At 38.6% G+C, this 25,312-nt stretch overlaps 2 protein-coding genes across 2 annotated transcripts; both read left to right on the top strand.

Annotated features, from left to right (window-relative positions):
- Positions 1-13,785: 13,785 nt before the first annotated feature.
- LOC102711473 lies at positions 13,786-14,660 on the top strand. The gene is made up of 2 exons (XM_040519816.1): positions 13,786-14,088; positions 14,182-14,660. The coding sequence occupies exons 1-2, from the start codon at positions 14,010-14,012 to the stop codon at positions 14,397-14,399; spliced, it is 297 nt and encodes a 98-aa protein (XP_040375750.1). The 5' UTR covers positions 13,786-14,009; the 3' UTR covers positions 14,400-14,660.
- Positions 14,661-16,750: 2,090 nt separating this feature from the next.
- Positions 16,751-24,082, top strand: LOC102704856 (glucosidase 2 subunit beta). The gene is made up of 16 exons (XM_006645702.3): positions 16,751-16,902; positions 17,003-17,116; positions 17,333-17,428; positions 17,610-17,849; positions 17,977-18,155; positions 19,020-19,094; positions 19,190-19,282; positions 20,405-20,756; positions 20,845-20,949; positions 21,028-21,129; positions 21,782-21,839; positions 21,967-22,035; positions 23,071-23,158; positions 23,264-23,325; positions 23,417-23,468; positions 23,552-24,082. The coding sequence occupies exons 1-16, from the start codon at positions 16,803-16,805 to the stop codon at positions 23,609-23,611; spliced, it is 1,845 nt and encodes a 614-aa protein (XP_006645765.2). The 5' UTR covers positions 16,751-16,802; the 3' UTR covers positions 23,612-24,082.
- Positions 24,083-25,312: the final 1,230 nt, after the last annotated feature.

The following is a 25,312-nucleotide window of genomic DNA, read 5'->3' as shown; positions in this document are numbered from 1 at the left end:
GTATTGTAAGACCTTTTAGATTATTCATCCATTGATAAATACATATAATTTATATATATCTAGATTCATTAGCATCAGTAATTCTGTATTAATCTACACGTGTAAAAAATCTTACCCCGTGAAAACGGGGAGTAATATGCTTTGAAATGGGTGGGTCTAAACTAAAACAAAGCGATAGGCTTATCTCAAATGTCACGTCATTAATAGGAGAAATTCACATCACTAACCAGTACAGATCCGCATCAATCTACAGCTCTCCACCACCACAAGCCAAAGAAGATGGAAACGATCCTCCAACAAAATGGGCCACCTACAAAAACTACAAAAGTGAGTTGCACCCAATTATTAAATTTCCATGATCAATATAATCCAGGCTTCTTTGGAACGTGGGATATTTGCATTTCAAAGGATTCATATTATTTCTTATGTAGCCCTTTGGTTTATAGGATTTGGTTCAAAACGTTTCATAGCTATACCTTTTTTTTCTTTACTTTTTGGAGGATTTTAAACATGAGCTCAAACCCCAGGTTTCAATTCCTTTGAGAAGTTGAAGAGAACATGTCCCTATGTCTCTCCCTCCCCCTCCCCCCCCTAACTCTAGTCTAATGATATTTTTCCTCTAAAATTCTTATTGAGTTTCCTGTCTAGTATCCGCATGCGAGGGGGTGATTGTTTGGTCTTTTAGGAGAATAATCCAAATGGCATATTTGCAAATGAAAAATAATTTATGAATAAACATTTTATATATGTATTCTTAGCGATCTAAAAGCCAAAGCTGAAAAATAAGCTACGATGAAAAAACCCAATCAACTCCAAATCTAAAGTTAAAAATTCAAATTTGGGCTTATAAGCATAAGCAGAAACGAAAAGATGATGGTGCAATTCAATAAATTTATGCATTTTCAATTCCTATAGGTAAATCATATGATAAGTCTTTTCCATTTCCAGCACTCCAAAGGAGCCCTCGGTTTCAAAAAGAAAAGGCAACTTAGGGGGGTGTTTGTTTCTAGGGGCTAAAGTTTAGCCCCCAGTCACATCGGATGTTTGGACACTTATTATAAATAGTAAACATAGTCTATTAATGAAACCATCCATAATCTTGGGCTAATTCGCAAGACGAATCTAATGAGCCTAATTAATCCATGATTAGCTTATGTGATGCTACAGTAAACACTTGCTAATTATGGACTAATTAGGCTTAGAAAATTCGTCTCGCGGATTAGCTCTCATTTATGAAATTAATTTTTTTATTAGACTATATTTAATACTTTAAATTAGTATCCAAACATCCGATGTGACATAGGGCTAAAAACTTTAGCTCCATCTAAACGACCCCTTAGTGTGTGGCTGCTTATGAATGGAATTAGTGTTAAAAGTTCCTTTCAGAAGTCACAATAAGATGATAAGATGGTGTTACAGAAAGACAATGCCGTATTGCCATTCATGTGGCTAGAGGACAAGCATGTATGTGTGGTGACCCTGCATTAGAAAAATTACAAAAGTATAAACCGACTAAGGACACACGACAGCTATGTTTGGGGTATTGGGATTTAAACCTTGGTGGATGAAATCATGCATCCATGATTTCACCACTGCACGATGGTCCTGCATTTTAGATTGATAGAATTGGTGGACGCATTGGATTAAAAAAAACTCACAGGTATCAAGAATGTATGACTTCTGTCGTTTCGCTTTCTAGAAGAAAAGCGAAAACATGTTTTTTTTTAAAAAATAATTTACAGGTAAAATTTTTATATACGTGTTCATAGTAACTCAAAAGCGAAAGTTATAAAAAAACATGATGAAAAAACCACAAAATCAAATCCAAAATTAAGTTCAAAAATTCAAATTTTGGTTTATAAGTAGTTGTAACTGTGAAACGATGGGAGCCTATATCCCTACACAAATATGAATTGCAGACATGCAGTCATATCTAGAATTGGATTCCCTATATTAATTTGCAGATATATATTGCTGTACAGAATTTCACAGCAAATGCTCTGAGTAAACTGTACAGAGAATCATGTGTTGTGTGGCCCTCAACCCTGGCCTTTTCTCTTTGCCAAGCTGTGGAGGTCCTTTGCTTTACATAGGTCACAGGTGCATGCATGCATGATGCTTGGATCTGCATTTAAGCTGTGTACTTTGGCCTTGAGATTTTGCAATGTGTGGCCTTCCATGACTGAAGCTTTGCACTCAGCTAAGTAAAGTTGATGCAGGGGCCAGGGGAAGTTAAAGGTTGTTCAATCAAGCCTTTGCCCAACTTTGCACAGGGAGGAAAGGAAATGGCAGGGTAGCTAGCTAGTACCATTTGAGATGCTCTGTTAGTGATGTTTGATAAAGATTTATAGGGTTTATTAGTTTTATTTGATCTCAAGTGTAATAACTGGGGCAGGTCAGACTGAAGAATGGGGAGTTTCTTCTCAGGTGTACGAAAACTGTGTAGTAGTAGAGCGAGATTTTCAGAATGTTACAGGTGAGAAGTAATCTAGTGCTGTCCATGCAAGAGATTGAATCAAAGCATGCCCCACATGCCCTACATATAGTTATCAAAGCATTCAGTGTTAGTGTACCCGGACACCCACCCCCCCCCCCCCCCCCCCCAAACACACACACACAAAACACTAAAGGTCTACAGCTTTGTCAAAAGATGGGTTTAGATGGCTAAGCCAGGCCTTCTTTTGATAATTACAGCATTCATCAGGCCATGGGAATTTTGGATGGATGAAATGGAAGATGTAAAGAGGCAAATGGATTTTGAATGACTATGAAGAAGTAAAGTTACAGGTAATGGATGCTTTCTTCTTATTATTCTTTTTTTCTTTTTTTTTTGAGATTTATGCGAGTACTCAAAGCACCGTCTGAAAATGTTGTTCTGCCATGTGACCACTCAGCTAAATATTCAGAACTCCAGTATTTAGGCTTGCTTGCTAATATATCCAGTAGGTAACATTACTTTTGTTTTAAACAGGGTAGGAAACCCATACAATAAGGGCTCCTTTGGTCTGTTGTTTGGTTTATGTCTAACATTACCACAATTCATCTTAGTTGTGATTTTGCCACGCTTTTTATGACTAACAAATTGTTGGCCGCAATTATTACAAAGCGAGACAATGTTTCGAGTCTATAACATATGGATCAAGATTGTGACATGGACCAAACGCATACGGTGTCTAACGTGTGGCTTGGCAAACTTAGTTCTCAACCAAACAGCTCCTAAACCTAAGCGATATTACAAACTCAAGCAACAAAACAGTGTCCTGATTACAAAAAAAAATGCAGAAAGATAACAATTATTAGTATCTGGTTTGGCAACGTCAGGGTCACATCTGCAAAAGTCAGAACCATGTTCTGATCTACTCCCTATAGGCTATATCCCAATATTAGTGTATTTCTATTAATATAGAAGCAAATTAGTTGTAAGAAAAAATAACTTAAATGTTGCTTATTAAATAAGGAGATGGTATGGAGTATGGAACGAGAGGCAGATAGGGGTAAAATGGATAGAAATTTGAATACGAGGCGATCAATGGAACAAATAGTACTTCACAAATGTACTATTTATGGAACAAATATGAATTTCATAAATGTATTTATTATGGGATAGAGGTGGTATATATAATAGCTTCATATCCTACAGCTTCTCCTACCGTCTGGTATATTCTTGTTACAAAACAATCACCCAGTTAAAACTACTGAAACATCTTAAGGAATAAATAGTTCAAAGCAGTGACTCCAATCAGCACGTGAAAGTTCTGAAATCTGAACATGTCCATCAGATCGGATTCAGGTATATCAGACCCCGCATGACTGACAGAACGAGCTTCCAGGAAATTTTGATCGAAAAATGATTGATGTATACAGTATGTGCTGAAAAACTCGTGGAGATTCTGAAGAAAAATCCGCGGAGAATTTCTGAACAAAACCTGAAGCTGAATCCGCACTGTAAATGGGCTCAGGCCTCAGTGTGATTACTGAAACCAAGTTGAGCGACGCATGCATGGGTGGGTGGGTGGTTGTGGGGATCCGGGCCCACTTCACCGCTGGCCGGAACCGCGCAGCCGCCGCCGGGAGTCGCCGGCGGCGATGTCCTGCACAAACCGCACGGCGGCGGCGTTCGCGGAGCTCGAGTTTCCGGAAGGTCTGAATCAAAGAGCCAGCAGGTCCGTCCAATTTGTTGGGCCGTATTCATTTGGGCCCAACACGGCCCAATGAGTGCGTTGCGCACTTGCGCTTAAGGCCTCCCCCCAACACATGGCATAGAAAGGCGCTTACAAAATAAGACGATTTTTTTTTCTCCGCTGTTAAGGTTAGTGGGATGCTAGCCCTAGGCGTGCGATGCTTCTTCAAGAGTACATATTTTGAGAGCTCTTCCAGAGTCACAAACTCACGGTGCTGACCAACAATCGTATATTTGAGTCCACCTCAGCAAATTTTGGATGACGTGGCCCTCATTAAGTAAAGAAAGAGGGTGTTGCGGTCTTCTTGTTCATCGACGGGTTCGACCCGTGCTCCAATGCCAACTCATCTCTCGCAGAATGTTGTACAGCCTTATGGTGAGATTGGCGACAACGACGCGAATCCACCACAAGCGACTACGACCAATGGGATGACGAGCAGTACGAGAAACCTCCGATGGCCTTGTCTGTGGCAAAGGGCGTGGTCACGGTAGGCCGGTATGGTCAATGATGGTGCTGATGGTGACTAGGACGATGATGGTGTTGGTCGTGGCGACGCCGGTGCCAATGATCTTTAGCCCATGCTAGTGTTGGCTGGGTTTACGTCCTTCGACGCGTTCAACATCATGACAGTAGGGTGTGCTCGCGTGGATGTGGCGGTACTAGGCACGTTCAAACCCTAGCTAGGTCGGGATTCAAGCCAAGCCTAGAAAAAACCAAGCCACGAGACTACCCGAGCCTAACAATTCGTGATAAAAACAAAGCTTAGGCCTAGCCTAACTCTAGATTTTTTTTCAATTTTTTCATAAATTTTTGGCTTTTTTAGGCTTTAATAGCTAAACTTAGGCTTAGTCCGATGCACGGTTGAACTATGTCGGATCGATCAAGTCGGGCCCAACTTGAACATGCTTAGCTACTATTACGTCGTCCAGGGAGCATGCCCACGCAGCTCGATGCTAAGGCACACAATGACAAGGACTAGGCTGAACATTGCATCCACCGGACACACACATAGGAAAGATGGTTAAGATTGTTGCCTTTATACTTGACATAGAGAGTACAACAGACAATTTATACAATAATTTAGATAGCTGCTATCTTTTCGTCGGGAAATCCCTCACCCACCGTGCTCACCAAATCCTACAATACCGTCCCTACACGCTATAGAGAGGCACGTCGCCCTCTAAGCATGAGCTCCCCTTTGTCGATGAACAAAACGATGACATGACTTTCTTTCCTCATTTAATCAGAGCCACGTCGGACAAATTTGCTAATCTGCATCAAAATGATGGCAGTCAGCTGAGCTCCTCTTTGCATGCATGGCTACTGGTTTAGAGAGTAGAGTGTGATGTAAAGTTAGAGATATATACATGGTGATTGACATGTGAGCCTAGTAGTGGTGTATCCCATATATCAGTGACTAAATCAGAGCGAGCAGTATGTTAGAGGTTCCACTTCCTAGATTTAGACGGACAACACCTTGATCAAGTATCAGTTATAATAAGCTCATTAAGCTTAGCTGCTTGTTATTTTCATTAGCATGCGTTTTAAACCGCTAAACGGCTAAACGGTATGTTTTGTATAAAGATATTTTATTAAGAGGTTGCTTTAAAAAATTAAACTAATCTATATTTTAAGATTATAATAACTAATATTTAATTTATTATGCACTAATAATATTTTTACGTTCGTCTGCTAGAAAAATGCATCATCCATAAACTGACACACCCAAAGAATGGAAGGAGTTCCAAGCACGTTGCATTGGAGAACATAATTCTTGTGCAGAGACGTTAATTATTTTCTCTCCATATACACATGCTTTAGACACTGCATTGAAGATGCTCTAAGGGAGGAGGAGGGAGAATATGCAAAAAGGCTATCGAGTGAGCATTGGGATGAAATTTATCGGACAGTTATATTATTCATTTTTGTATGGTCGCAGTTGCACATTTAACCTTTTGTCTCAACTTTTGTTCGTTAGGCCTCGATATATGATTTGTATGCCCTTGTAAAAAAAAAACATACTTCTAGTTATTCTAGTTATGAATCTGAAAATAACTAAAAATAAAATTTTTATTTGTGGAGGGAGTAGATCTTAACACTCAGTCACTCAAGAAAACAAAATATCAGGCACCAATTACATTTGCTCTATTCCCCCTTGGCTACCACCACCAAACTAACAATGATCGCCCAACACACCTGGAAGCTTCCTCCTCTCATCTCACCTCATACATGACCTAATGCATATGTGCACCACCAAAACCCACTAATACTAGTTCCATTTTTTTGTTTTTTTCTCAAAAGAAAAGAATAGATAGTAGCATTTTGGTCACAAACAAAAATGTATGTACCAGCTATATAGTAGTCTAGTACACAGTCACACTCATGAGAGAGATAGGGTGATCTTTCTGCTGTGTGCACATCAAATTGGCACTGTTGCTCAGAGCAGAGAACAAAAATCGAAAGGCACAGCACTATTTGAGGCAGAGTGGCGACACCTGTGAGATGCACATCAGCTAAGGTACTAGCCACATTCCATTGTGCATTGTACAGCACAGAGAGGGATGTACATGGAGACTGACTATGACATCATGGTACATAGCGTCCACTAGCTTAGGTCGAGAGGTTGATCTCACGGGAACCCCCATTTTGCCTGACTGGTTTGGTTTGGTTTGTTTGATTGGGCTATATTGTTTCGTTTGTCTTACTAAAATTTGTTTAGTAACGCTCAGGATTTGTTTGAAACACATGATTATAGAAAAAACGGATGATTATAAAATAGAAAAGAAAATACAAATGTAAAATGTAGAAAAATGTAAGAATGATAGTTTGATTAGACCTCATAATAAATGCAGGAATTTGATGAGAGAGATGGACCAAAAATAATTCCAAGAGGTTGTAGGTCTTGCTAGCTTTTCTCTAAAAACTTTACGTATTGTGCCAATTTAATAGGATTTAGGGAACTAAAATCATTTGTTTCAAAGGGCTACGTAGGAATATTTTCTATAGAATCTGAATCCAATAAAATATCTACCATATCCTCTGATTCAAAGGAGACCTGAATTTTAGTTAATTAGCAAACTGAACCTGCTCTGTTAGCATAGTGCTTTACAAAAATTTCAATAATCATATATGTCATCTCTTCGTATTAACATAGGTTTGGAATCAAACCAAACATCTTCTTTTCCATTTCTATGCTACCAAAAACTATATGGGCCACACTAACCATTGGTTTACCTATAAAGTATCCAATCATCCGAATTCGCATGCCACAACAAAGCACACCACATCCTTTTCTAGGGATTTTGGTGGTGGCAGGTGGGCCTTGCTTCTTTCTCCCATTCATGTATACACACACATACTATGGCTTGATCTATTCAGATTTGGTTGGATCTGTTAGGGTGTAAAAGAGAGAATGATGCTGCTATGTGAAAAAAAACAACACTTTTGACACACACACACAAGGGGGAGAATAACAGTACAACTTACTCCTTCAGTCCTTAAGATTATGCCATTTTTTAGACAATATAATATAAGGTTAGATAGAGAAGACACCCCTAGTAAATAAGAGATGGTTCAAGGGTAGGAGGATAATAGGGGTTGGGTAGGAAGAAATATGAATTAGAATTAATTGATAGCACAATTAATATAGCAAAATCCTTTATACTCCCTTCATATGCAAATGTTTGACGTTTGCTAGTATAAAAATGAAATCGGCCAACGTCAAACAAAAAAAGATGTGAGGGAGTATCTTAGAACATACTACAGTGGACAATATCTCTTACTAGCCAGCTATTACCTTTTTTTTAATGTACAATGTTGTTGACTTTTTGATATGGTACTTGATTATTCATTGTATTCAAAATTACACAAATATCATTTAATTTATCTTGTTGTGACTTATTTTATACCTAAAGATTACGTCAAGCATGACTTATATTTTTGCATATTTCACAACTGAGGAAATCCTCGTCGGCAATGAGTAATGATACTCATCCTGACGGCCATGGCTGATGTCATAGATTAATGGCGACTAATGTGGAAACTTATCCGTAACAGTTGAACACCATAGCTCATAATGTGATATATGACATGTGTTGAGGTAAGGAGAACGAGTGTCCGTCGATGCTAGGTATGGAGGGAGCAACAATCGATGCCATGGATGCTAGAATCAATGGAGGTACTAGGGTGGAGATATTTGGATGCAACGTTGACAAGCGTTGGGACGAAGGAATTGGTAGAAGACAAGGAGAGAAATTATTCGCACTTTACCACCACACAAATTTTGACAGTGTGTTCATTCATGTATGAACCGCATGCTTATATAAATTAGTCTATCAGCCATGCAACCAAATATCTCCTTATCCTAAGGATACCCATACACGAGGCTCCGTTTTAAAGTGACTAGGATTTTAGATTTTTGGATTATTTGGTTTTTATGATAGCTATTCGAGGATACCATTAAATTAATTAAATAATACTACCTCAATTTTTTTTATATGATGCCATTGACTTTTGAGTCAACGTTTGACCATTCGTCTTATTCAAAATTTATATCTAAATATACAAAATTATAAAGCATACTTAAAGTTTCTATAATAATAAATCATATTACAACAAAATAATTAATAATTATATAATTTTTTTAATAATACGAAAGGTTTATATGTTTGGGTAAGGATGTAAATAAGCCAGCATGCAAACCCGTTTCGTGGGCCAATTAATTAAGTAACTCAGGAGATTGCCCACTTAATTAATATTTAAGTGGTTTTGTTAATTAGTTCGCTTACACCCTTATGTTTGAAAAGTGCGTACGCGAAAAACCCAAAATCTACGAAGGAAAACAAAACAGGATGACCTTCGACCAGCTAGCTCAATTATATATCCGAACACATATATAGTCTTCGCAATTCGCCATGCATATATATAAAAGTTCCTCTTAGCCACCACTGTATCCCATATTGTCAAACGAATCGGCCATATATTGCTGGCTAGGTACGTACGTAGCTGCTGGTGTACGTACATATACCCAGCTGAGTGGACTATTGCGTGTATCAAATTAATTAATTAGCTTTCCAAAGATGCATGATGTGGTGATGCACTCTGTGTGGGGTTGGCTATATATCTAGGTTGGGTTGGGCATGCGTGTGGCTAGCTAACAGTGCGGCTGATTAGCTTAGCGCATGCGCCGCCACTACCGCCACCGATCGAGATACTACGTGATTTGACAAGTCTCGCCCGAAATACGCTATTAATTAGCGCATGAGTGATTATGTTTTTTTTAAGTTTTACATAGAAATGTTTCTTTAAAAGCACAAATAAACTCGTGTATATCAAGTTTGAAATAATTAGTATATAATTAATTATGGGCTAATGCCTTATCATTTTGCGTGGACAAATTGGTTAATTCGATCTGTTTTGGCTCAAAGAACTCGCTCAATATACGATATCATTGACTTTTAAATATAACATTTAGTTATTTATATTATTAAAGATAATTGTGTATTTCCTCACGTACATATTACTCCATTCGTCTCTAAATGTTTGACGTCATTGACTTTTTTATATACGTTTGATCATTCGTCTTATTTCAAAAAATCTCATAATTATTAATTATTTTTATATTATTTTATTCATTATTATACTTTTATACATATATATTAATATATTTTTAAAAAAATTGAATAAGACGAATGGTGAAACGTGTATAAAAAATCAACGGCGTTAAACATTTAGGGACATAATTAGTATAAGATATTTTGGTATCGCATAATTTTATATATGAGCTAATGAATATAACTAGACACATGTACAAAACATATAAATTAATATATGGGTTATTCTAAACAAATTTAGAAAGTGTCATAATATGAAACGAAGGGAGTAATAATTAATAATTAAGTATATGTATGTATCTGTTACTCGTGTTTTTTTAAAGGTATTTTAAACATGTCATATAATATATATATATATATATATAATAAATAATAAGACAGATGATTATACGTTCGTAGAAATTAAAAGGTAACAGTAACATTATATATTTAAAAACGGAGAAAGAGTAATAAAATGAAAGGCGGTGCATCTCCATTAATTGTTGAATATATGCCCGAATCCTCGCGTATATCTGGTAGAATTGACGACACGTGCAAGTTGCTCATGCTTATGGGTGTTCAGTGTGGACTAAGCATGGACCCTAGCTAGTATAATTGTCTGTATATTTGTCCATGTGTTTATCTCTTCGATTGACTCTAGTCTAGTTAATTCTAGATTAATTAGACAAGTATATTTATTTATTTATTGGCGTAGATTTGATCATCACCTCGATAAATCTAAAAATTAAGTCGATCTATATATGTGTCCGTCGCTTTCTTCATTTCCATATACTGATCGATGACTTTAATTTGTAAGTGGTTTGACTCAAACGAGATTAATTTAATTAACTTTTTTATCTGTATCTGATATCTTGTACTTCCTCCGTTTCATAATGTGATGTGTTTGACTTTTTTTTTTGTAATGTTTAACCATTTGTCTTATTTAAAAATATGAAAATATTATTTATTTTGCTTGTAACTTACTTTATTATCATCCCATAATAGTGTGGAAAGAAAGCCCGGAGGAAGAGTGGCATTGAGTTTCTCGCCCCCTTTGGCTTAGGATTCGTTAATTCTCTTTCTCGAGGTAACGGAGAAGGGATATAACTCAGCGGTAGATTGCCACCTTGACGTGGTGGAAGTCATCAGTTCGAGCCTGATTATCCCTAAATTCAATGTGAGTTTTTTCTAGAACTTTAAATGTGAATTGTTATTTTTATATTTGTACTAAATTTTAATAAGACGAATAGTCAAATGTTATAAAAAAAATTAAACGTGAAACGGAGGTGGTATAAAGGTAGATCTGGTGGTGTTTGGTAGCAACGGTTCTAGCAAGCTTGCTGTCGGTCGTATGAACAGCTAATTGGCACACGTGTTCGATCATATAGGGGTCTAGCTGTATGAACACAGCTTGGATAAATTCCGTGGCCGAAAGAAATTAGGTCATGGCCAATTAATTGTGTGATATATCGATCGATGCGTCTCCTGGCTAGCTTGAATTAATTCATGCATGGAGCCCGTCCTGGACGAAACTTCATGCAGACCCTACTCTGCCTAATTTCTTCTTCTTATTATTCTTTTTGCAGCTGTGAGAGAATTTCTAGTTTCGTTGTCAGATGCAGATCGATGCAGATCTTGCAGGGATTTCTTCAAAAGGATAAAAAGTGGAAATACATGTGGAATGACATGTACTCCGTATTATGTAGGATCGGTCTTAATTAAACTACTTAATTAGGCACAGTTCATTTGGGAGGACATGTTTTCTTATTTCTCTTTAGTAAGATTTACAAACTGATAAATTAAACTGCCGGTCACCTTTTAAAGAAAAAGAATACCTAAAAATGATTTGAACAACCATATTAATATATTTTTTGGATTTGTCATTAATTCATTAATGAGATATCTCGTTTTACCTATCTTATTCTTTTTCCTTTTCTTCTCCACTTATCCTCAAACGCAATCTTGATTAGTTCTTGTTGTACTTGTGTCCGTAGCCGTCGAGCATAAAAGCCATAAAGTGTTATCACTTGCAGTATCAGGTTCAGGGTCAATGCTTATGTCTGTGTCAGATCATCATCATGCGGATCAGCCAACATCTCCCAGAGATCTCTATGGCTGCTGCCTAAATAGGATCAGTACTATCACACGCACACGTACAAAACTCTATCACATACATACATATATAAATACAGATCCACTGCCACTACCACGAAGATGTCAGATCGATCGAGATAGTTCGACGTTGAAAACGTGTGATCTGTCCACCGGATAATCCACAATTTATGCCAGTACTGTTCTTTAGATGGTGATTAACATGAAAAAAAACGTAGCAGTACGTGTATTACCATTTGATTAATTAAATATTAGCTATAAAAATTAAAAATATATTGATATATTTTTTAAATTTTTTTATGATTTTTAAGAACATATATTTTAGCCGTTCAAAAAATATGTGTTAAAAAACGAGAGAATACGAGTTACTGGACCTAACTAAATAACGCGACCTTAGTCAAATCTTCATCGTCATCGTCTTTCCCGGCCGGCCGGCGATATTTTTCTCAATGCCATTTTCCACGGTGTGGAGGATCGATCACGATCCATGGCCAAAAAGCACAGCTAAGTAGCTGTTTAGATTCAGGACTTTTTAGTTTCTTGTCACATCAAATGTTTAGACGTTAATTATGAGTATTAAATATAGATAGATAATAAAAACTAATTGCATAAATAAAGGTTATTTCATTAGACATTTTTTAAGCCTAATTAAGCCACGATTAGCAAATGTTTACTGTAGCATCACATTCGCTAATCATGTACTAATTAGACTCAATAGATTCGTCTCGCGAAATAGTCCAGAGTATAAGGTGGATTTTATTAATAGTATATTTTTAATACTTCTAATTAGGATCCATCTAAATATTTAATGTGACAGGGAAAAAAATTCGTAACGAACAGGGCCTTACCCGATCGACCGAAATTTCCAGCCAGGATCACGGCGCAACGACACACAGTAGCTAGGAGTAGCTAGCAAGCAGAGGCGGTAGTGGATGCCAGTGAAACATTGCAACGACGATCGACCGACGAACACATGTGTGCGTGCTTGCATTGCATGGTCGTACGTGGCCGTAATCCCGCCCATTTCTGGTGCGCCTCACCTATTATTGGTGACGACCCGCGTGTACATGGTAGTGGAGTTCGTGCCCACGAACGACAGCCCCACCTTTTCGCGCCAAAAAGGGCCATCATCCTCTGCGGCCGCGTTCGGCGGTAGGAAGAGGTCGGCTAGTTATCCAGTGGGCAAAAACATATTAGTATATTACTATTATCTTCATTTTATATTGTAAGAGTTTTTAGTCTGATCTAAATTCATCAATTAATAGACATATATAGTTTATATATATATATCTAATTCATTAGCATCCATATGAATCTAAACAAAACTAGAAAGTATTACATCGTGAAACTGAGGAAATAATAGTTATTTAATTATTTAAAAATATAAAATAGATTAATATAATTTTTAAAACAACTTTTCTATAGAAAATTTTCGCAAAAAATAATACATCGTTTAATCGTTCGGAAAACGTGTATAAAAAAATGAGTAAATCTGGGATTAGAAATGGAGAGCTGAATACGACCTGCTTCTTCGTTCCTCCGCTCTAAAATATAGGTTTAAAAAAATCATGAGAGAACAAGTGATATGTGATGGAATTAAAAAGACATGGATAAGAATGATCGACGACATAAGTGACATCGTACATATCGTTAGAAATTTTTTATACTGTGAGATATGATTTGAATCGTGAGTTTTTATATTTTTGGAAAAGACGAGAGTATTTTATTTGCTCGCTGGAAAACCATAAACGAGTACCACTCTAACACACACGTAGGAGTGTTTTGAGTGTGTGTGCTCGTTTGACCTCCATCGATGTTGACCCTTCTTCTTCCTCGCCACCTCTCGTCTTTCTTGCATATATATCTAGCTCACTATGGCCGCTTCCTAGCCACAGCAACCATATATTCCATTCCATTTCTTCGGCTATATAAAGGCAACCAACCGGTCGATCTGCTCGTCGTCACTGCACATAAGCTCTAGCTAGGAAAACGAGGAGTTTTAGAGAGAGAGAGAGAGAGAGAGAGGTCAGATTGGTAGGTAGCTGAGCTAGCTTCTGCTTCGTGCTGCTTGGGTTGGACTCGATCGATCTCCATTAGTTGATTTGCGGTGGTGGGCCGGCCGCCGATGAGGACGATGAAGGCGTGCTCGGTGCCCTTCGTCCTGGCGGCGCTGGCCGTCCTCTCCTGCGTCTTCCTCGTCCACGGTTTGTACGGCTTGATCGAGCTCTTCGGCTCGCCGGACCTCTCGCCGGAGGCCACGCTCCTCATCTTTGCCTTGTGTTTTCTCGTCCTCGCAGCGGCGGCGGCGGTGGCGGCTCCCACCAGCGGCATCGGCTACCGGAGGTCGCTGCTTCCCAGGGAGGCGGCGGCGGCGGCGGCGGGGATGGCCGGAGTGGAGGGAGAGCTGCCGGTCGCCGACGAGGAGACGGTGGTGAGGCGGGTGGACATGCAGACGACGCAGGACTACCCGGGCTCTGGCGCCAACAGCCGCCACGACCCGCGGAACCCGCATTGAGATTCGTGCAGCTAGCTCTCTACCGTTGATCGATGTGACGATGCCTCTAGCTCTCTGGTCGAGCTTGATATGACTGTACAATATTTATAGCAGTAGCACACATGCGGCAAACGCATGCTGTTGAGTTATATTATCACACAATTAATTAATTTTGCTCACAGTTGTATGGTACGGTATTGCATGTAACTGTCGTATACAGATCAAATTAAACATTATCTAAAACGTAATCCTGTTCAAAATTTGTCGAAGTTATCTGTTAAAAATTAGAGTAGTACATATTTGTTAGACAAATTTCCTCTCACCTAACTTCACTCTGCGTGTGGGCTCGATGACTATACAGTCCACGGCCCACATGTTAGCCTTTATGTTAGGAAAAAAAAGTAAAGAGAATTATATTTCATATTTGTCAAAGTCGTGCATATATAGAGAAGTCGTTTTGGTGTACATATGTGATCATCTGTTCGCTAGCTGCACTGCTGCGTAGTTTTAGAAATCTGAAGACATTTAGGGCATATTAAACAGTAGAGCTTATTATGTGCTCTATCTTAAGCCATTTAATAACAAGAGTCTATTTTAAAATGATACATACAAAGATATAGTCAGGTGTGGTCTCTTCATTAATACAATAAAATATTTTTTATTAAGCTAGTTTCCTTTTTGTATATTTCCATGCAAGAAAGTTTTTTTAATAAATACTAAGAGTCGACTCTAAGCCGTTGCCATGTATGACAACAGTTTTTCTCTTTTCTTCCCTCCTCCTTCATGTCACCAAATTTGTTTATGTGGCGATTGAGAGAGTCAGCTAATAGACACCTTTTTGTACTTGCCCCTTTATCTGCGCCATGAGTTGGGTGAAGGCTCACTTAACTACTCCATTAAGGCCATTGACTTTTGCATATAAATTTAATTATTCGTTTTACTAAAAAATATATTATTATTAATTATTATGTTGTGATTTAACTTATTACTAATGACTTATAATATTACATACTTATATAAATTTTATCAATAACAAATAATCAAACATAGATTCATCAATAACGTCGAATAGAAAAACCGGATAAAATACTTCCACTCTGGAGCGATGCGAAGGGATTAGTTGGCCGGGCCGCTGGGTAGGCCTTAATCTGTGTCATGAATTTGGGGGAAGGCCCGCCTGAATGGCCTTCGTGGGTTCACGTAAGGAAAAGAAAAAAAAAAGTCTATTTGACTTTTCCCCATACAGTATGGAGAGTTTGATTTTGCTAACTCAACTACAAAACTTATTATGTGCTCTTTTAGCTACCAAAACCAGCTCATTTTACCTCCACGAATTGTATTTGTACTATATGGTATTACATTCAGCACTCTTATCTAGCATGGCACATTAACTTCATCCACCTCATCGACATGAAGCTTATGCGAAAATTCTATCAGAAAATAATAGAAATTTGCGAGGTGTATATGTCAGTAAAAAATAAAAAAAAAGAGAGTAAAAAAACACATCAACTTTATACTCTCTCTTCCCCTCCCTCTCGTGAAGCAACGGCTTGGAGCCATGGGTGACAGCGTTACTGCAGTATAAGTTTATAACTATTACAATTACATGTATTTTTTATACTTGGCTAACTGTTACCTCTAAAATTGCTACTCTCCCCCTACACTTGTTTTACGGATTCCCTACTCTCTTTAATGGTTTTTTTTATTTAACACCATTAATTTTTAAATATATATTCGACCGTCCACCTTATTTAAAAAGTTATATAATTATTAATTAATTTAGTTACGATTTAATTTATTACTAAAGAAAGTTTAATCGTCACTTATATTTTTGCATATTTAAAAAGATAAATAAGATGAGCTATTAAATATAAATATAAAACTCAATGTCATCAAATACGCAATACATTATCTTACAGTTGATCTAATAATCGATTTATACAATAATTCACCGTAGATCTCACTATGACACGAGTACATAGCTCACTTCTTGTGCAGTTTTTTTTATCATATTCAACTATGTAACTCATTTTCCCGTCCCTCCCTTTTCCATATTCTTATAACTCGTTTGTATCACCCTACTAATTATAATCGTTATAATAAATTAATGCAAGTATACACCACTCATCTTTCGCTTATACTTATATATTAGAATTTAAAATATTAAAACTTATATTTATATTTGAAGTTGATTTAAATTTTTTTATTATAATTTATTTTTCAGTATTTGGTTTTAAACCGCTAAAAATATGTATATAAAATTGTAACCATAAATTATTTATTATTACTGGAATCAAGTACGGCATCGGTAGACGGGTACAGTACGCGGGGCACCGCTGCTCTACTTTCCCGTTTCCGTGGGAAAGCCGTCGGCCCGTCGCCTCGCCCACCCCACCCCATCCCCTGCTGCCTCCCGCGGCGGCCATGAGCCACCGCGCGCTCCTCCTCGCCGCCCTCCTCCTCTGGATCTCCGCCGCCGCGGCGTCCAGGCCGCCGCTCGACACCCTCGGCATCCCGCCGCAAGGTTCGTTGCCTTCTTCTTCTTTTCCTCATCCGGATCTTGCGATGCGTGTGCGTAGATGCGGTTCTTGATTTGGCGCTGCTGGGGGATTGGCCTTGTGCAGATGAGGCGTACTTCAGGGGCGGCGTGATCAAGTGCAGGGACGGATCGGGCAGGTTCACCAGGGACAAGCTCAACGACGACTTCTGCGACTGCCCCGACGGCACCGACGAGCCAGGTTTTGCTGCCTTCCTCTCGCCGCCTTAAAAAAGATTATCTTTTTCCCCTTTTTTTCGCTTGATTTGCTGGTGGGGGAGCTTTGATCTCCCTGCGGTTGCTGGTGGAGGGAGGCGTCGGTGGTTTAGTGGCCCGTGCTGGTTTAGGTTCCCGTGGCTGTGACATTGTGCTCGAATCTACTGCAGCACAGCGTTTGAATTTTCCTTTTCCTGCGCAGGGACATCGGCGTGCCCGGAGGGGAAGTTCTACTGCCAGAATGCCGGCCATTCTCCTATCACGATCTTCTCGTCACGGGTGAATGATGGTATCTGTGGTAAGAGGCTTATAATCGATGGTGTTCCATGTTTCATTCCTTGTTGTTACTAAATTTACTCAAATGTGAGGCTAGAGAGTAGGAATCTGGTAGGCGCTTTTATTCCATGAACATAGCGCTCCCGTCACAATTTCCTTTATATTTATCTAATTAGCTATATGTGTTCGTCGCTGCCTCTTAGATTGCTGTGATGGGAGTGATGAGTATGATAGCAATGTCACTTGCAAGAATACGTGCTGGGAGGCTGGTAAAGTGGCAAGGGAGAAATTGAAGAAAAAAGTAGCTACTTATAAAAGTGGAGTCGTTATTCGTAACCAGGAAGTTCAAAAGGCAAAAGTGGCATTTACTAAAGACGATGCAGAGCTAGCAAAATTGAAGGGTGAAGAGAAAATACTCCAAGGCCTTGTTGACAAGCTCAAAGGTGCGCTCTTCGTGACAATTCATATTGAGTCATTTACCAAGAGTGCTATGTTGGCAAGTGCTGTTGAGGCTGCTAATTACCTATGGATAGTTTTTTATGTTAAATTATGAGTTGTCATGTTATGCAGAACAAAAGAGATTGATTGAAAAGGCAGAGGAAGAGGAACGCTTAAGAAAAGAAAAGGAAGAAAAGAGGATGAAAGAAGAAGCAGAAAAGCAAGCCGCTGATGAAAAGAAAGTATCAGATGTCTCTCAGGAGGTAGATTCTCACGAAAATCATGTGGACGTGCAAGAAGATGAAAACAAGGTTAGCATTTTTTCTATAAATTCGTTAGATTCCCATAAATACCTTAATCTGATGAACTCATCCTCCTCACCATTAATATCATAAACCGAGTTAAATTGGTTTTAGCATGTTGGCATGTCTAATATGATGCAGCCGTGTACTCATAAAATCATATGCTTTGGGAGAGAACCACCATTCTTCCAATGGTTTTAATGCACTTACTTGTCAAAATGATTCACATATGTACGAAGAAAAGCCAATTTGTGGCTTTCTGTAAGAATGGTTTACTGAAAATTATAGGTTTTGTGTTGTCATTGTGCACAATCCTTAGTTTCTCAATGGCACTTCAAATCTTAATCTGTTGGCTTCATTGTAGGTTTTTCGGCTAGACAATCTGAATCATTAACTGCCAACATCAGAGTTCCTGAATATGAACATTTGTAGGATTCAAATTTTTGTACGCAATATAAGTGTTTCTAGAGTACTACTTGCTGCATCGAATGCCTATCATTCAAATTTCTCGCCATCTTACCTCAACTACCTCCACTCCCAACAACTCCGCATTTAATGAGGATCACTATAGTCTTTTCTTCTCAACCATAATCTTTGCTAGACAACCTAGAAATGCTTACATTTGGGAATGGAGGGAGTATCAAGAACAGATGGTCACCATGTATCCTATGGACTGGATGTTCCATCAAAGCAATTTATAAATGTTGCTTTAATCACGGTTTACCAGGAATGTGCATTTATTAATAACACTAAAATGATCATCACTTTGGTAACAATGTCATACTAATCCTCACTTAAGAATTGTAGGAACTTACTGAACCACCTGCAATAGAGAGTTCCTTTATATTGTTTTATTATTACTGATGTATTTAGGAAGATCCACATCATGATGGACATGTTACAAGTCATGAAAATTACACACCAGAAAGCCAGTCATCTGCTGAGGAGGTATATTTAATTCCATTATTATAATATCACAATTCTAAATGCTACATAATTCATTAAGGAAATTTTCTAGTTATGTATTTTGGTTTCTATGTCAGCATGTTCCTGAGAACCAAGATGACATTAGCAAAGGTGAAGATGGTGATGAATCACCACCAAAGGAGATACCTGCAGCACCTACCCAGGAGCAGGTGCCGTACTGATCGCTTTGCATCTGAGTCTTCTTTCAGCCCTTTTAATAGATATTTTTTCCTGTTCTTTAGAATCAACAGTAGAGATAAATTTAGTGATATAATCTCCAGGTATTTAATCTGCTTTAAAAACTATTGTGTACTTATCTATTACAACTCAAAACTTACATCCTAAAACACCTTCCTTAAATGTGTATTAACTCTGCTGTTTAGTGCTCCGCCTTGTAGACATCCCTCCAATAGGCCAAGCTAACGGCCATCAAAGCTAATTGGCTGTTGTGAGTTGAGCTACACGATGGGATATGGACCATTCATTTGCATTTCAATGACAGTTACTGTAATCTAAGTTTACAATATTGTTGATCTATTCTTTGGTATGTGATTGTTTCTGTGTGAAGGGAATCAACATTTCCATCAGCAAATTCACCATTTGCAATGTTTAAAACTGAAAGGTTCAACCAAAACCATGTGTGCACTATATGGTGCACATAAAGTTAAGCAAGTATACAAAACCATCACTTCCGAATTCGTCCTGTGTCACGAAATTAAAAGGACAACCAGTCAAGCTGGCATTAGGTCTCTATGTGAGCAATCATTTTGAAACTGAATTTTTCGGGTTTAGATAATTTTATGTGCATTACATTACATTCATGTTTTTTTTTTCTGAATTTCGAAACATTGGAAGATGTTGGATCCATCATACTAATGGGGATGCAGGCCCGGCTGTGCACCAAGCCATTTCCCTTTTAACTAGTAATATGCCTGTGCGGTGGGGGAGGGGGTGGAAGGAGGACGACTCTGCTTTCACAGTAGTAGATATAATGTTTTCAAGTTTCAGTAGTAGTAGAGATAATAGCTATCTTTGTAGGTCTGTCCAATTAATAAGCTCTGCAAAATCAACCAGTCATGCATTATTGCTAAAAAAAATAGTCGTGCATTGCACCAGCACTTGCTAGTAGATGCACATCATTGCTGTCCTTATACCCAATTATAATCAGTTAAAGAAAGTTAAAACTTATTTAGGGATTATTACATTACAAGTATCAGTCCAAGCATTGATCTTTCATTGGTGTTTCCAATGCACTGAAAGGGTTGAAGAAATGTGGCTGATTAATTTTTCAGGAACCCACTCCTGCTGACACAGAAGGTTTATCAAGGGAGGAGTTGGGTCGCCTGGTGGCTTCCCGATGGACTGGAGAAAAGGTTGGTGAGGCCAGTAAAGATGATAAAAAGGAGCACGAAGCTGAGCATGACATGCCAGAGCCTTCAGAAGGAACAAATGAAGATGAATTTGATATATCAGAACATGCAGAAGACAACTATAGCGGTTACCATTCAGAAATTGAGGATGACAGACATAAATATGATGATGAAGACTTCTCGCATGAATCAGACAATGAATATGCTGATGATCATGATGAGCATGTTGAATCATACAAGTCTGATGATGATAAAAAAAGTGACGACCATTCAGGTATATGGTTTATGTAACTTAAGTATTGTTTCTGTCCTTTGACGTCTTCCTACATTTGGCTATTGATTTTCCTTTTCTGTTCTATCAGATTTAACTGCCTCCGGGCAAGCATCATGGCTGGACAAAATTCAGCAAACTGTACAAAATGTTTTACAAGCATTCAACTTTTTCAAGACCCCTGTTGATTTATCTGGTATGTGGTTAATTCTTTTTGTGATGATCCTTCCAAAATCATGTGAGATGATGTATAACTTATGCGTCTCCTTTTTAGAGGCTTCTCATGTTCGTAAGGAGTATGATGATGCAAGCTCAAAGCTGTCCAAAATTCAGTCTAGGATATCCACTCTTACCGATAAGCTAAAACATGACTTTGGTAAGTCAATGGAAACTTTGTTAACTTGGTGATTGAATGCGCAAGTCACTTGTTTATTCTGTTTTGGCTGCATTGCAAGTATATATACTGACATGCTTATACCAGCGAGAATACGGCTCAAGTCATCTAGTTGAGGTTTTTAATGTTAAAATTGACGATACTTAGGAATAGCAATCAGCATGAATTGACCTAGACTGGATTACTAAGTCGTGGACTGAAAATTTCTATCTTCAAAATGGCAAATAAATACTCTCAAAGTCAATAGAAGCACTAGCAGGAAAGTACTCCTTACCATAAACAATGAACAAGAGCTTTTCTAAATCAAGCCATCTCTTACGCAGGCAAGACATGTCCTATTTTTCTGTCATTAACATCACCAATTTGAGCAGTAATGTCTTCAGTGGTGGGCAATTGACAGCAGTGTGTTTCATTACATACGGAGTAATACCTTCTGAAAAAAAAACCTAATCCTTAAGTATATTTTACCATTGAGCCTTCGTTAGTTCATTACTGTAGAAAAATGCATTGTTAAGAATTATTGAGTTAATAGCCATTCTAGATTTTGACTTCCTCAGATGTATCAGTGTAGTTCATACATCACTTTGAAATGCGTAAAATATCAAAACTAATTGAAGGAATAAATTCTTATTAGGTAAGGAGAAGGAGTTCTATTACTTTTATGACCAGTGCTTTGAAAGCAAGGAGGGCAAGTAAGTATGCTTATAGGCATCCAACCTCACATCTTTTTTTGTAAATATTCCAATGATTTGTTTCCTTCATTACCGTTCTGTATTTGGTTAACTACTATCGTATGTGTGCTGGGATTCTTATTTGTAGGTATGTTTACAAGGTATGTCCATTCAAGAAAGCTTCACAGGTTGAAGGACATAGTACCACCAGCCTGGGGTATGTTTGTTAGCCTCCTTTCAAATTTACTATTTTTCCTTATTGTCACTGCAGATATCTCATTCAGTTATTCCTAATGATGTATTGGATCACTTTGCAAAGAGTCGTAGAGTTCAGAATAACTGGCTTTCCCAGTTTTGGCTAGTCAGACCACCAACTAGTTTTACATACTGCATAAGAGCATCTCCAACAGATTTGCCAAATGCCTCTCCAAGCTAAAATTTGGAGATTTAGTCTCAAAGTTGCAATCCAATAGAGTGGCCAACCGCCACTGGCCAACTTTGGCCATCTAAAAAAGACTTGCCAAAAGTGTGCCCCACGGCTTCTCTCTCCTCCTCCCACCTTTGCACTCGCAATGCTCCTGAGGCGATGCACGGCGTCCAGTCAGCTCGCCGCGTCCGTCGCCGGCCTCCGCCCCCGCGCCTGCCGCCGGCCTCCGCCCTCGCGCCTGCCACTGGCCTCCGCACCCGCGCGCGCCGCCGACCTCCGCACGGTCCGCGCGTGCCGTCCGCCATGGCAGGCCGCCCGCCTCCGTCACCGCCGCCGTCGGTCTACGCGGCGCGCACCGGCCTCTGCCTCGCCGCCGCCGTCCCGCACGCCTCTGCCGGCCTCCGCTCGCCGCTCTGGCCTCCGTCCTCCAGATTGGGGAGAGAGAGGACGAGAAAGAAAGAGGAGAGAGTAGAAGGACGAAATAGAGGTTGACGCGTGTCATTGAGTCAGAATAGAGAGATGGATGGAGAGACTGTTGTAGTAAAAATTAAATTTGAATGGACAAATGAAATAGAGAGTGACCAAATAGACATTTGGAGAGTTGAATTTAGAGAGACTGTTGGAGATGCTCTAAGGATTTTATCTGAGCTTATCGAATGGAAGTTCTAGATTTGCTTATTCCATCCTCCATAAATTGACTGCATAGCCTCAACATTAACTCTCTGCATGCTTCATACAAGCATGTATATTAAGCAATACTTTATTACTCTCAGAATAGTGCTATGCAATTATCTTGTGCGATAACATAAAATCTTCTGTTGTCAGGCGCTGGGATAAATTTGAAGAATCCTACAGACTAATGCAATTTTCAAATGGAGACAGATGCTGGAATGGCCCTGACCGAAGTTTGAAGGTGCTTCTTTTCACACCAGCATGCCCGTTATGTTAACATGCATTGTCTGTTTCTGTTTGGAAGCCTTGGAATGTAACCGCTTTTATGGCTTACCTTATGATACAGGTTAGACTCAGATGTGGGTTGAGTAATGAGATTAATGACGTCGACGAACCTAGCAGATGCGAGTATGTTGATGCCTCTAGATACGGCTTCTACGTTTCCTGGAACTGCACATTACTCTTTAAACTTACATGCCTATTTTATTTCATGTGACAGGTATGTGGCTGTATTATCTACTCCAGCGCTCTGCGTTGAAGAGAAGCTGAAGGTTCTTTCTCATCCTCCAGTTGATGCCTTCTGTTTCCCTTTTTAATATAGATCGGAACTTACAGAGCTGTGCTAATGTAACAGGAATTGGAACAGAAGCTTGAGGGCATGTCTTTGAACCAGAGTGGCCATGATGAACTCTAAACTATTACGGGTGGAGAGAACTCTAATAATGAACCAGGAAACAACTCTCACCATTACAGCCATACTCATAAGAGAGGTTGGCAGGTTATATGAATAGAGTAGCATGAAATTGGAATTCTTGGAATTCAGCTCTCGGATTGCCACCGAAGCAGTGTTAGTTTGGCAAGAAAATTTTTTAACAAAGCCGTAGGATATCGATATCGCAAAATTCCTCACCCTGATTTGTCGGTAGAATTTCATACCACTGTAAACGTTTTACTCAATTTTTCTAGGCCATCCCGAAGATGCTAGACTGTTGTTTGTAAAAATCTGAGTGTTTCTGAGTTATGCATAGTATATTTATGAACTATATCCTGGATACTTCAGAAACTTAGTTTGTGGATTGAGCATCGGCCGGTGGATATTTATGAACTATTTCTGTCGTTTATTTACCACTACTCCAGAATATGTAATACTACTAATTATCCAGAATATCTAGTTCTATTAGGTAATACTCGCTCAGTATCTGTTCTTTAATAGATGACGTCGTTGATTTTTTTATGTGTTTAACTATGTATCTTATTCAAAAATATTATGTAAATATGCAAAAAAATAAATTATACTTAAAATTTTTAGTTATAAATGTAACTACAATAGAATACGGAGGGAAATAGCTCGTAAAGTTTGTGGTTGTTGCGTGGTGTTGTGTACTCGAGTATGCTTGGCTGTCGTTGAACTATGATCCAACACGGATTTTAAATTTTAAATTCAAATTCAAACTGTTGGTTCTTTTTTGCCACTTACATTGTCTGATTCTCTTTGATGGTGTGTGATAATTCACTCCTAAAATTATTTTTAAAAACCAAAACTTTAAATGTTAATAAAGTCGCTTAACCCAACGGAGGAACCTTTATTAATTCTTACCAGGTTCTTTCTATTATAGCCTATGCTTACCCAGAGTCCCAGACTGTAATCGTAAGAAAAGAATGGGGTTGATATAAAAATCAGTCGTGTATACCAGTTGGGGACAAGTGTGCCAGTAGAGAATGTGTGGGCAGAATTGATGCACGTAGGCTGATTCGGTGGAAAGAGCATAAATTTTAAAGAGAATGCTCGAGAAGAGAATACGATGAGATGGCTTAATTAATTTAATCAAAGCAATTGATCCTGGACAAGCAAGTGTGGCGTCCCTGCAGTGGCAGTGGCTGTGGCTGATTTGTGGGACCAGATCTACGTAGTGCTGGCCACGCCGCCCATTGCAGGATGCACATCATGCAGATGCAGGGAATTATTGTTAACAAGGGAAGGAAGATCAAGTGCTCCACCGGTTCAATAATAAAGAATTGGGTTGAACTCTTCTCTAAGCCAACAAAAAGCACTAATTTGACTCCCAAAGGTTGTCATTGTGTATTTGTGTGTTATAAGACATGTGGCAGGCGTAAACATGATGGAGACGACATTAATTATCATGCTCTTTTCCTTTCTGCTTATACTTATAAATCAAAATTTTAATTTTTAACCTTAATTTAAAATTGATTTTAAGATTTTTTTACTAATGTTTATATATATTTTTTATTTATAAATTATTTGTATTTGCAAATATGCCGTTTGGCCAAACAATCATCCTCAATATTTTTGTGAGTGGGGGATGATTAGGTCCAAAATGGAAGACATTGTGATTTGTTCTACTAACTCTAGCACAAAAAAGTTCGTTCTTTTCCA

This window comes from Oryza brachyantha, chromosome 1, assembly GCF_000231095.2.
Source record: "Oryza brachyantha chromosome 1, ObraRS2, whole genome shotgun sequence".
In the NCBI taxonomy this organism is placed as follows: Eukaryota; Viridiplantae; Streptophyta; class Magnoliopsida; order Poales; family Poaceae; genus Oryza; species Oryza brachyantha.
The sequence above is the reverse complement of the archived record's forward strand: the minus strand, read 5'-3'. Positions and strand labels throughout refer to the sequence as shown.

Coding starts and splice junctions, on each gene's coding strand:
- LOC102711473 (XM_040519816.1), top strand. CDS start 14,010: ATGAGGACGATGAAGGCGTGCTCGGTGCCCTTCGTCCTGGCGGCGCTG. Junction 14,089..14,181: donor CTGCGTCTTCCTCGTCCACG/GTTTGTACGGCT, acceptor TCGTCCTCGCAG/CGGCGGCGGCGGTGGCGGCT.
- LOC102704856 (XM_006645702.3), top strand. CDS start 16,803: ATGAGCCACCGCGCGCTCCTCCTCGCCGCCCTCCTCCTCTGGATCTCC. Junction 21,840..21,966: donor TTTGAAAGCAAGGAGGGCAA/GTAAGTATGCTT, acceptor TCTTATTTGTAG/GTATGTTTACAAGGTATGTC. Junction 23,326..23,416: donor GACGAACCTAGCAGATGCGA/GTATGTTGATGC, acceptor TTCATGTGACAG/GTATGTGGCTGTATTATCTA.